General features: G+C 36.6%; 1 protein-coding gene across 1 annotated transcript in view; it reads left to right on the forward strand.

Moving 5' to 3' along the window:
* The window catches only part of COL14A1 (collagen type XIV alpha 1 chain), a 220797-nt gene that overhangs the window by 53312 nt on the left and 153604 nt on the right, over positions 1-13881 (forward strand). The window contains exons 9-12 of the mRNA XM_024741240.1: positions 7500-7651; positions 9157-9286; positions 10752-10897; positions 13567-13696. Of these exons, the coding sequence (XP_024597008.1) occupies positions 7500-7651; positions 9157-9286; positions 10752-10897; positions 13567-13696 (558 nt within the window). The remainder of the gene's footprint in view (positions 1-7499; positions 7652-9156; positions 9287-10751; positions 10898-13566; positions 13697-13881) is intronic.

Genomic DNA, 13881 nt, shown 5'->3' on the forward strand with positions numbered 1-13881 from the left:
TTAGGGAAGTTTTCAACTATAATCTCTTCAAATATTTTCTCAGTCCCTTTTTTTTCTCTTCTTCTGGGATCCCTGTAATTCATATGTTGGTGCATTTAATGTTTTCCCAGATCTCTGAGATTGTTCTCAATTCTTTTCATTCTTTTTTCTTAATTCTTCTCTGCAGTAGTTATTTCCACTTTTTTTCCTTCCAGATCACTTATCCCTTCTTCTGCCTCAGTTATTGTTATTGGTTCCTCTAGAAAATTTTTAGTTTCATTTATTGTGTTGTTCATCCCTGTCTGTTTGCTCTTTAGTTCTTCTAGTCCTTGCTATATGTTACTTGTATTTTCTCCATTCTATATTCAAGAATTTGGATCATCTTTACTATCATTACTCAGAATTCTTTTTCAGGTAGACTGCCTATTACGTCTTCATTTGTTTGGTCTGGTGGGTTTTTGCCTTGCTCCTTCATCTGCTGTGTATTTGTCTGTCTTCTCATTTTGCTTAACTTACTATTTTGGGGGTCTCTGTTTTGCAAGTGGCACGTTCGTATTTCCTGTTGTTTTTGGTGTCTGCTCCCAGTGGTAAGGTTGTTTCAGTGGGTTGTGTAGACTTCCTGGTGGAGGGGACTGGTTCTTGTGTTCTGGTGGATGAGGCTGGATCTTGTCTTTCTGATAGGCAGGACCTCTTCTGGTTGTGTGTTTTAGGGTGTCTGTGAATTTATTATTATTTTAAGCAGCCTCTCTGCTAATGGGCTGTGTTGTGTTCCTGTATTGCTAGTTGTTTGGTATAGGGTGTCCAGGACTGTTGCTTGCTGGTCATTGAATGGAGCTAGGTGTTAGTGTTGATATGGAGATCTCTGGGAGAGCTTTCACCATTTAATATTATGAGGGGCCGGGAGGTCTCTGCTGGACCAGTGTCCTGAACTCAGCCCTCCCACCTCAGAGGCTCAGGTCTGACACCTGGCCAGAGCACCAAGACCCTGTCAGCCACACAGCTCAGAGGAAAAGGGAGAAAAAGAAAGATAGAAAAAAATAAAATAAAGTTATTAAAATAGAAAAACTTTATTAAAAATAAAAAAATAAAAAATAATTTAAAAAAAGAGAGAAAGAATGAAGAGAGCAACCAAACCAAAAAACAAATCCACCAATGATAACACGTGCTAAAGAGTATACTGAAAAAAAAAAAGAAAAAAGGACAGTCAGAACCCTGGGACAAATGGCAATAGCAGAGCTATACAAAGAAAATCACAGAAAGAAGCATACACATACACACTCAGAAAAGGAGAAAAAGGAAAATGAAATATGTATATATATATATATATATATATATATAAAACAAAATTAAAAAGGAAGAGAGCAACCAAATCATTAAACAAATTTACCATTGATAATAAGCTGTAAATACTAAACTAAGATAAACATAAAACCAGAAACAAATTAGATGCAGAAAGCAAACCCCAAGTCTACAGTTGCTCCCAAAGTCCACCACCTCAATTTTCGGATGAATCATTGTCTATTCAGGTATTCCACAGATACATGGTACATCAAGTTGACTGTGGAGATTTTATCCACTGCTCCTGAGGCTGCTGGGGGAAATTTCCCTTTCTCTTCTTTGTTCGCGCAGCTCCTGGGGTTGAGCTTTGGATTTGCCCGCCTCTGTGTGTAGGTTGCCTGAGAGCGTCTTATACCTTTTGGGAAATCTGAGGTCTTCTGCCAGCATTCAGTAGGTGTTCTGTAGGAGTTGTTCCATGCGTAGATGTAGTTTTGATGTATTTGTGGGGAGGAAGATGATCTCCACGTCTTACCCCTCCACCATCTTGAAGGTGCCCCCCCCGCCCATTTTCTAACTGGACTTTTTTGGGGGTTGTTTTTTGTGTTAGTTTTTAACTGTTGAGCTTTGAGAATTCTTTATATTTTAGGTAATAATCCTTTGTTGGATATGTGATTTGTAAATATTTTCTCTCAATCTATTGCTTTTCTTTTTATCTGTTTAACAAGGTCTTTTGCAGAACAAAAGTTTTAAGTTTTGATGAAGTCCAGTTTATCTGTTTTCCATTTTATGATTAGTGCTTTTCATGTCAAGTCTAAGAACTCTTTACCTGGTTTTAGATTCCCAAAGATTTTCCTTTTTATTTTTTTCCCAAAAGTTTTATATTTTACATTTAAATCTATGATGTGAGTTAATTTTTTATAAAGGATTTGAAGTTTAGTTTACGGTTCCAGCACTACTTGCTTAAAGGCTGTATTTCTGCCATTGAAATTACCTTGCAACTTTGTTGAATATCAGTTGGAGACATTTGTGTGTGTTTATATCTTGGCTCTCTTTTCTGTTCCATTTGGTCTATGTGTCTAACCCCCTTCCAATGTCATACCATCTTGATTTACTGTAGCTATATAGTAAGTCTTAAGATTGGATAGACTGAGTTCTCCTGTTTGATTATTCTTTTTCAAAATTGTTTTGCTATTATACTTCCTTATCGTCCATGTAAGTGTTAGAATAATATTTATATATTTATATAATACTTATATAATATTCTATATTTAATTTATATACTAATCTAATATAAATATTAGAATAATTTTTATTCTACTACAAGTCTTATTGGAATTTTGATAGGAATTGCATTAAATCAATTTTCAATTATCAAATATCAACTTAGGAATAATTGACATCTTTAATCTGTTGATTCTTCTAATCCATGAACATGGCAAATCCCTCCATTTGTTTAGATATTCTTTAAGTTCTCCATCAGCATTTTGTACTTTTTAGGATGCAAGTTCTATATACATTTTGTTCTACTTACATTTAGTATTTAATTTTATTTGGGGAAATTTTAGTTGTATTTTTAATTTTGGTGTTCACATTTTCATTGCTAGTATATACAGATATAATTATATTTTTGTATGTTTACCTTGTATCTGCTGACCCTATTATTTGAAATTATTAATTATTTATAGGAGTTTTTCTCTAGATTTTTGGAGATTTTCTATGTAGAAAGTCATGTTATTTGCAAATAGTGATAGTTTTATTGCTTTCCTTTTGATTTCTGTGGTTTTTATTTCCTTTTGTTGCCTTATTTCACTGGCTAAAACTTCTAGTATTGTGTTAACTGTGATGAGAATGAATATTGTCTTATTCTCCATCTTAGAGGGAAAGCTTCTGCTTTTCAAGTGATTGATCCATTTCCTAGAACTTGTAGAATTCATGTGTGTAGAGTGGTTTATAGTATTCCCTTATTCTTTTGATGTCTGCAGGGTCTATAGTGATAGCTCCTGTTTCCTCCAACGTATTGGTAATTTTTGTCTTCTCTTTTTAAATTTTTCTTTCAGGCTTGCTAGATGTTTGCATTTTTTTCAAAGAACTGGCTCTTGGTTTCATATAACTTCTTTATTTTTCTTCTGGTTTTTATTTCATTGATTTCTGCTCTTTCATTTTCTTCACTTTGCTTATTTTGGGTTTATTTTGCTTTCACTTTTCTAGATTCTTTAGATGGACTCTTAGATTATTGATTTGAGATGCTTTCTCTTTTATAGTGTAATTACTTAAATGCTTTAAATTTCCTTCTCAGCACTGCTTTAGCAATGTCCCTAAATTTTGATATGTTGTATTTTCATTTAATTCAATTTAAAATATTTTTTGGTCTTGACATGTCCTCTCTGACTCATTGATTATTTAGAAGTGTGTTATTCATAGTTTCCAAGTGCTTGGGCTTTTTTATGTTATCTTTCTGTTATTGGTTTCTAATTTTATTTCATTGTCATCAGAGAACACACTCTGTATGATTTCAATTGTTTTAAATTTTCTGAGGTTTGTTTTTTGGCCCAGGATATGGTTTATCTTGGTATATGCTCTGTAGGTGCTTGAAATGGATGTGTATTCTGCTGTTGTCACATGCAATGTTCTATAAGTTTTGACTAGATCCTGTTGGTTGATGGTCTTGTTGAGTTTTATATCCTTGCTGATTGTTTTGTTTCATTGTCTTATCAATAGTTGAGAGAGAGAGATGTTAAATATCCATCTAAAATTGTGGATTTGTCTGTTTTTTCTTTCAGTTCTATCAGTTTTTACTTTATATGTTTTGCAGCTCTTTTTTTGGTGCATATACATTTAGAATGCTAGGATTTCTGGGTTGATTAACGATTTATCATTATGTAATGTCTTTCTCTGTCTCAGGTAATTTTCTTTGTTCTGAAGTCTACTTTATCTTACATTAATACAGCCATTTCTACTCCCTTTTGATTAATGTTTACATAATATAATTTTTAAAATCTATTTACTTTCAACCTTCCTATATCATATTTGAAGTGGATTTCATGTAGATAGCATATAGTTGATCACGTTTTTAAATCCACTCTGATAATTTCTTCCTTTTAACTGGTATGCTTAGGCCATTTTTATTTAATGTAATTATTAATATGTTTGAGGTTAAACCTGCTTTTTAATTTTTATTTATTTATTTTTTTCAGTTTGTTCTCTCTGGTTTTCACATCTCTGTTTTCTTTATCTTTTTTTCCCGTGGGTTACTTAAACATTTTTAGAACTACATTTTGATTCATTTATAATGTTTTTGATGGAATCTCTTTGTTTATCTCTTTTAGCGGTTGCTCTAGTTATTATATTATATAAACATGACTTATCCCAGTCTGCTGATGTTGATATTGTACCAGGTTGAGTGAAATGATGAAACCTTACTTCCCTCAAGTCCCTTTACCATATCTGTGTGTAATACAATTGTCTTAAATATTTCCTCTCCAAAAATGTTGAACCACATCAGAAACTGTTATAATTCTTCAACCACAAAACATAGTTTAGGAAACTTGAGAGGAGAAGTAAACTGTATTATATTTACCCATACTTTTATGCTTCTGTCATTCTTTCTTCCCTTCTGCAGTCCCAGAAGTCCTTCTTTTTGTTATTCTGTTTAAAGAACCTCCTTTAGTCCTTCTTTTGGGATAGGTCCATTGGTGAAAAATTCTTATTTAATTTTACTTTATCTGAGACTGATTTGATTTTCCCTTCATTTCTAAAAGATATTTTTTGCTAGATAGAGTTTTCATTGACAGCTTTTTTCCTTGAATATTTGGAAAATGTTAGGCCACTTTCTTCTGGGCTCCATGGTTTCTGATGAGAAATCTGCTGTCATTCAAAAAGTTCCCCCTAAAAATAAGGTGTCATTTCTTTCCCATTCCTTTTACATCTTTTTCTTTGAGTTTAGTTTTAGGAAGTCTGACTACGGTATATTTTGGGGTGAGTTTCTGTTGGCCTATCTGTTTGGGTTACGCTCATTTTCTTGAATCTATAGTTTGCACCTTTTGTCAAATTTGAGAATTTTTCAGGCCTTATTTCTTCAAGTACTGACTTACCACCAGATCTACTGTGATACCATCCCAGAGGGAAAGGGGAGTGGTGCCTCAGTGCTACCAGGTGGGGATGGAAGTCCCAGCTCTTCATGTGGTTTCCCCATATATCACAGATGGAAATGAGGTGGAAGGATTTGTTACTATTTGTCAGGGATGATTGTCTCTCTTCCCTATTTGGCATTCTCTCCTACCACCCTGGTTGCAGATAGGATGAGGGTAAATGTTGGGGCACGCTGTTACAGTCAGGAAAGGTAGATGTCTTGGCTCCTCACTTGACCTTTGCTGGTATGAGTGGGGATGGGGCCACAGTTGGGGTTTTTTTTCCTGTGGCTTTTGTTTAGACTAGAGCAGTTATTGCCTAAAAGTTTTCTGTCTTGGCAGGCTGCTCCTTTCCTGGCCCTTTGGCTAGAGAGAGCAGGCTTCATTGGATTGTTTTTGTCTGTATTTGTTTGTGTTTCTAGGTGGCTGGATTCTTTAGCTCTATGTCTAGGATACATGAGACAAAAGGAAACTCAGGGAACTCACCACTGTACCGTTCCCTGGGTCCAACAGTCCCTTGCCCATCTACCTTCTTCCCTTTACTTTTCAGGGTCTTATGCTTGTCTTATACATAATTTCCAGAAATTTTGGTTGTACTTGAGGGGAAGAGTAGGAAAAAGCACATCTGCTCTATCTTCCTGGATGCTCAGCCATCATGGAATTTTTAACCCTTGTTCCTCATGATATCATTGGTCTACGGGTTACACCTGGTTAATAGGGATGTGATCTGAGCAGAAGGTAATATCCAGATCTTGCTTTAAGAGTTTTGTTTTATTTCCTGCCTTTACTGTACCCAGGGTGTGGAATGATTCTGTTTGGCTACTTGTCCCTCTCTCTTCCATCATTCCTCTTTCCCTGGACTAGAACTCTTGGGACTAGGTTGGGCAGCCAAGTAGTAGCTTCCTGAATAAATTTCTCTGAGGTGCTTGATGAGATGACTTTAGAGCCCATTTTTACCCACAAAAATTTCTACATGTGATTGCTGATAAAACATGTAATAAAGTACCTGGTCATAGTTATCGTTCCATAACTATGTTTTTTTTCCCCATTGTTATGGCTACTAAAGTCCCTTTAAGTAAATGCCCCTAGCAGATAATAAATCCTAAAGTCCAAGGACTTTAAACTTTACATGTCCCAAATCTTTTACAGACTCATTGTTTTAACATGTATATAACACACACAAAGTGCTTACGTGATGTTTAGCTTATAGTGGACATTCAGTATATATTAGTTGCTTTTTCTTCTCTTTTTACTTTTAAATATTGGTCATTTGTTGAAGTCTTCAGTATAGAGGCGGTACCCTCTGTTGCATAAAAACACAGGCTCTTGTGTCAAGAAGCTTGGGAATCAATCTCATCTCTCATACTCACTAATAGTGTGACTTGGGCAAGTTATTTCGCATCATTCTGACTTGGTTTTCTCACCTACAACATGGGAACAATAATAGCAACTATTGAGAATTAAATGAGGTAATACTTCTAAAGAGTTCAGAAGAGTACCTTTAGATACAAACTCAATGTTGTGTTTTTGTTTTTTTAATATTCTACAGCAAGAAAGTTCCTTAGAGTCAAGGGCTATGTCTTATTTAAGGTTGTATCCTCAGAACCTAGCATAGTGATTGGTACCTCATAGACAAATGTTTCAATAAACAAATGTTGTACAGGCATACCTTGTTTTGTTGTGCTTCGCTTTATTGCGCTTTGCAGATATTGTGTTTTTTACAGCCTGAAAGTTTGTGACAACCCTGTGTCGAGCAAGTCTATTGGTGCCATTTTTTTCAAAAGCATTATTTTTAAATTAAGGTATGTATATTGGGTTTTTTTAGACATAATGCAATTGCACACTTAATAGACTACAGTATAAGGTAAACATAACTTTTATATGTATTGGGAAACCAAAAAAATTGTGTGACTTGCTTTATTGCAGAGGTCTGGAACTGAACCCACAATATCTCTGAGGTATGCCTGTAATGAATTACTGAATTAATTTATCTAGAGATGAAAATCTTAGAGGCAGCATAAAATCAACAATCATTTCTGACTAGTGGAGTTTCCTAGGTTCATAGGAAATAACTATGGGAAAGAGGCTCATTTTATGTGTTTCTTTAAAATTTAGCCTCAGCCCTTGCCACCACTGGGCCACCTACAGAACTGATTACTTCTGAAGTCACTGCCAGGAGCTTTATGGTAAACTGGACTCATGCCCCAGGAAAAGTGGAAAAATACAGAGTCGTGTATTATCCTGCCAGGGGTGGAAAACCAGAAGAGGTAATAAGGAGACAGTATTTTCTAACCATTATTTTCATTCTCTCAATTCTTGTACGGTAGTGAAGACAAGAAAGAAATGTGTATATAAGGAGATTATTTTGTCACAAGCATTTAAAATTATTTGACTGAAATACGTTTCCATGTGTCTATGTTGTTCTTCTATCTCTCTAGGTTATGGTATTTACATCCTCTCCTCTTACCTCCATCAAGGAACCTTCAGAACTGGTCATGTGTCCATTTCTAACACAACTTATTTTGACTTTACTTTTTTGTGATTTTAAAAATTAATGAGTTCTAAGGCAAAAGGAATCAGTCGTTAATTATCTGGCCAGAATCCCCTTTTGCTACCGATATTTTCTTTCTACTTTGTGAGTGGTCTGAACTTTCTGCCTTAAAGAAGTCTGTGTGTTCCAAATAATGTGGGCATATAGTCCTCCAGGGTTTGGGATTTCCTGGATGTTTGCGGAGATTCGTGCAAAAGAGAAGCCGTAATAAAGCACCTGTGGCTGGCCTTTCTCATGGGTTGGCCATCACAGGAAAGAACATCTATTGCCAGATGATTGGATGGTTCCCATTTCATGTCTGATACAGGGACTATGTTAAAATGTGATGAAATCTCCCTTTTTTTGTTTTTAATTATTAATTAATTAAGGCTGCGCTGGGTCTTCGTTGCTGCGCACGGGCTTTCTCTAGCTGCATTGAGTTGGGGCTACTCTTCGTTGCGGTGCGCGGGCTTCTCATTGCGGTGGCTTCACTTGTTGCGGAGCACGGGCTCTAGGTGCGCGGGCTTCAGTAGTTGTGGTGCGTGGGCTTGATAGCTGTGGCTTGCGGGCTCTAGAGCGTAGGCTCAGTAGTTGTGGCACACAGGCTTAGTCGCTCTGCGGCATGTGGGATCTTCCTGGACCAGGGATAAAACCTGTGACCCTTGCATTGGCAGGTGGATTCTTAACCACCGCGCCACCAGGGAAGTCCCTCCCTCTCTTCTTTTGAAGTGCTAACACCTTATGTTGTTCTAACCTCTGACTGACCTCAGCATGTTTCACAGTTTTCTTCTGCATTATGGCAGGATTTATGTTTTTTTGTTTTTGTTTTTTTTTCAGTGTTTGAGTAGATTCTAGAGGTTTAAGTCATCTGGACTTAAAAAAAAAATCAGAGTGCTTCCAATTGCTCTATCTTTTTCATTACTAATAAACCTTTTAAATGCTTCCTAAGGCTCCATGGAAAAATATCACATGTCAACTGTTACTAAGTGGATGTGATTAGGATAACCATTAGCTTGGGAATGACACAGTTTCCATTAGATGTGAATTAGTAAGGGACTTTTGGACATATTCCTAAAAGGTGGGTCACTTCATGTGAGAATTCAAGGGGAATTGACTGCCACAGTGGGAAAGAGGATGTGGTGCAAATAAGAAAATATTTAATGAAAATATTTTTGCTTTTGGATTTCCAGTCTGCATGTGAGATATTCCATTTTCTCATTCCTCAAACTGTTCTTTCAACAGGTGGTGGTGGATGGAAGCATATCTTCCACAGTATTGAAAAACTTGATGTCTTTAACCGAATATCAGATAGCAGTCTTTGCAATATACGCTCACACTGCTAGCGAAGGCCTTCGGGGAACTGAAACCACACGTGTGTATTGAATTGTACCCACTTCTGATTCTGTATGCCATTGCTCAGGTGGCTTAGTTGTGCTGTACGTAGTACTGGTCCATGCTATATTTGCAGTTTGCAGGTGCCATCTATTGGGAGGGATATTATAAAATTCTGGTATGTTTAGGAGAGAGAAATCTCTCTAAGCGATGAAGGGTGCAAAATACAGTTATTCATTTAATAAGCAAATATTTAGTGAATTCTTATTATAAACTAAGCAGTGGGCTTGAATTTGTCATTAGAAGTAGAGAAGGAGCGCTGTAGCTGTCCTGCCTAGTAGAATATTAGGGAAAGTGCATTACATCTGTTTTCTTTATGAGTATCACTGTAATTAAAACTTATGAATACTAGTCAGTCATTCCTTAACTCAGCAAGATCCTGATCACACACATATATACATGCGCACATGTTCAGAGAATCCTGGGAAGAGATAATCTTAAGAAACTTGATCACCCCCTCATTTAGTTATTTCAAACATTAATTGAGTTCCTATTACATGCCAGATAGTCTATAAAGTTGATGTAAAAACTCTGCCTCTGACAGACCAATAACAAGGTGCCAGGCTTTATGATAATTACACTCCCCGTCCAACACGTTATTGGATTTATCCCTGAAAGCAATTTGTAAGGCAGCTGTTAATACTCCTGCTTTGCAGAAATATTTTTAGCAACAACCCCTGCCCTTAAGGAAGTTTTAGACTAGCAAAGGAGAAAATGCAACCCAAGGATATACAAACAAATTAGTGCAGTGAAGTACTACGGGCACGCCAATAGAAGTATGATAGGGAACTGCACCTGTAAGCAAAGTCCTGAACTTGACATTGTGGTTGGGAGTGCAAGCAGGACCTGGAATTATATTTGAAAACAACATTTCATAGTTTTTATTGACATTGTTTAAGCCAGGAACTTGCAATTTACTCTTAATCCCTTTTTCCCTACCTCTCCAGTATGGCAAATCCTATTTCTTGATTATTTTATTGTTCTCAAACCCTATTGTTACCGACAGTCATGTCTCCTCACTGTCTCTGATTGAATGTGTTGATGAGTATCTAGTTATTCATGTATTTGTTCATCCAGCCCCCCATTCTGTCATCTATTAAGTGACCCAACAACTATTTTTAATGGCTGCTGCAGGTCAGACACTATGCTTGGTAATGGGTATAAAACAGTGGTCAGAAGAGTCTCCTACTCTTGACTGGCTCCCAGACAGCTGTGCCCATCACTGTAATGAGATATAAGAAGCTAAAAGGTGTCATTCCTGCTCTTAAACATTCATTATGTTTACCTTCCCCAAAGGGGCTTATATGGCCATGTGAACAGATTCAAGGACAAAAATTACCTGAAAAATATGTTTAGTTTTAGACCCTAACATATAGATAGATACCTTGAAAAAAGCAAGCACACTGATAAATGGCTGACGATTAAAAAAAATACTCCTCTTGCAGTTTCTTTACCTATAGTTTCTGACCTTGAACTGTATGATGTGACTGAGAACAGTCTGAGGGCGAGATGGAACCCAGTGGCTGGAGCGTCAGGGTACCTGATCCTTTACGCTCCTCTCACGGAAGGCCTGGCTGGGGATGAAAAAGAGGTAATGCATGCTGCCTACCAAAGTCCTAGAATTTTTGACTTCCTTAACATAGTTTGGTTTGTTTTTACTACAAAAATGTATAAAATTTATAAAAGTCACATTAGCAAAAGAAAAAAATCACTTGTAATCCCACCACCTAGAGGTAGCCATTGTTATCATTTAGTTAAGAGTCTTTTCCAGTGCATTTTAAACACAACCAATGGGAATGGTTTTGTAGTTTTCCTTGTAGTTTTCCTTTTGCTTACTGTGAATATCTTTCCATACCATTAAATAATATTTTATATAGTCATTTAAACAACTTTATAATATTCCATTGTTGGTTTGTACCAGGTCATGTTTAATTAATCTCATGCTATTGGACATTTGGATAATTTGCTATATAGGGGAATTCCCTGGCCGTCCAGTGGTTAGGACTCACACTTTCACTGCCAGGGCCCGGTCGGGGAACTAAGATCCTGCAAGCCGCACAGGGCCTCGGCCAAAAAAAAGAGATAATTTGCTATATAAATATACTTTTGGGACCATCCTTAACATATAACTTTGCATGTTATCTGATTATTTCCTTAGGATAAATTCCTAGAAGTGAAGTTTCTTTTTCAAAGAGTATGCAAATTATTAAGGCTTATACTAGGTATTACCACCTTACTCTAGAGAAATTTTATATAATTTATATTGCTCTATGCAGATCACAAATGACTGTGATGACCCTATGTACACTGACTTTGAAAAATTTGTTTTACCAAGTTGAGAGGTAGATAAGTGTATCTCATGGATGTGGATTTTTTTGCATTTTTTTCCATTTTAAATGACGAATCTTTGACTTTCGAATCATTTATTTTAGTCCTTCTTTTTAATTTATAGTTAACAATTATTACAATATGGATATTCAAGGAATAAAGCAGAGAGGTCTATGACCGTTGGGAGTGTTGACCAGGCAGGCGGAGGGGTTATGAGAGGGAGTATAGCGCTCGACCCTTTAACATTATCTAAAACCTGCCTCTTTTGACAAGAATCTTTAGGGCCAATAATATGGTGATTCTAGTGTCAAGAACAGAATATTGGTGACATGTGTTCTTTTATTACCAAGGCTTAGACAGTTTTTGCCCACTTGGATTTAATGTCGATCTGAATTATTTTGGTGGAAGGGAAACTTTAAAATGATGCTAAAAAGACACTAAGCTTCACCAGGAAAGAGAAAAATAAAAAAGACAGGAATACCAGCTCACACCCAATAGATTAGCAAAGTTTTTAAAGTCTGATAATACTACATATTAGTGAGCATGTGGGGAGACAGAAACATCCGTGTAAACTGGTGTGTCAGTTGGTACAGCTGCCTTGGAGAATAATTGGAAACATTTCATCAAGTTAAAGATATATACAAATTTTTAGGTATATATCGTTGAGAAACATCCTTCAAGGACTTTTCAATGCAGGCACTTGGTCAGAACAAAATATTGCAAACAACTGCCATGTTCATCAAGAGAATGGAAAATAATGGCATATTTATACAAAAGAATCTCATAAGGGAATTAAATAACATGAGCTCTGTCCCTGTGTTTCAACATGGCTAAATCTTGAAACCTAATATTGCCAGGGAAAAAACTGTAAAAATATTACACTGAATGGTCCATGTATGCACATTGTTAAACATACTGAACCATATATTGCTTATAGATATATTTGTATGTATGCAGAAGTAAAAAAAATGTATCAGTGAGACACACTTCAACATTAGGGTAGAGGTGGTGAGAAAGAGTTTGTTTTATTTGACTGTATAGTGCTTTTTAAAATAAGATCTGATGTGCATATAACAAAATGTTGATATTTATTAAATTTGGGCAGTGGGTGCATCAGGGAATATTACGTTGTTTTCTCTACCTTTATATTATATACACTGAGATATTTCAAAATTAAACATTTTAATTTGACCATACCACTGACAGCTGTATGACAGGGCACGGTCTATGAAGATATTTTTCCTCTTTCCAAAACAAAAATAAAACCATTCCTGTCACACAGGTGTCACACAGTTGTCACACACTGATAATGTTGGCTAGTTTGACTGACCCCCAGGGTCAGAAAAGTCATCCCCAAATCAAGAAGCAAATTGCCAATTTGAGCATCAAGGTGGGTTGATCTCTTTGGACTCCTGGAAGGGACTTGCAATCCAAGTGGACAAGCCCCTCTGTTGAATGGGGCCACACTGGTCTGGCTCCATAGGTTTTGCAGCAAAAACTGGGCATCCAGTCAGAGGACTGGTGAGAATTAGCTAAGGGGTGAAAGATGCCCACTTGGCATCCCACTCTCAGCATGCTGCCTGGAACTTACTCTCTTTGTAGAGAACATTTCTGATTCATCTCCACCCATGCTCTTCTGGGGACCAAATATTTGACACTGTTACTCTGGCTGCAGCTGCCACTGGTCCAGATGTAGAGTTATCCTAAAAGAACACTCATGGTACACTCAGTTTTATATGGTTTCATAGCTCCTGGTTCTAATATAAAATAACATGAGACAATGAAAAAGATTATGGCTTGAAACCTGTTTGATGAAGGGTTTGTGAGGAGGCAGAGTCTTATTACATAAAGTCTCACCTGTATTCAGCTGCGCTCTGATCAGCATGAATAATACACATTGGCAAACGATCTGATAATGTGTGTTCTTTTCAGATGAAAATTGGAGAGACCCACACGGATATTGAGCTGAGTGCGTTGTTGCCCAATACGGAATACACAGTCACAGTTTATGCTATGTTTGGAGAAGAGGCCAGCGACCCTGTTACAGGACAAGAAACAACATGTGAGTGGTTCAGTCACACAGATGAAATGCTGTAATAAAAGCCCAAACAAATATGGGGATTCTGAATTAGAAATACTGGTTTAGGTTGAAACCTCGTAAGAGCTAATTGTAACGTAAGAAAATGTCTAATTTATTTAGGGGAAGGAAGTGTATTTCTTCTCGTCTTGTTGTTATTGAGTCACATG

This window comes from Neophocaena asiaeorientalis, unplaced genomic scaffold (assembly GCF_003031525.2).
Source record: "Neophocaena asiaeorientalis asiaeorientalis breed wild unplaced genomic scaffold, Neophocaena_asiaeorientalis_V1.1 scaffold177, whole genome shotgun sequence".
Lineage (NCBI taxonomy): Eukaryota > Metazoa > Chordata > Mammalia > Artiodactyla > Phocoenidae > Neophocaena > Neophocaena asiaeorientalis.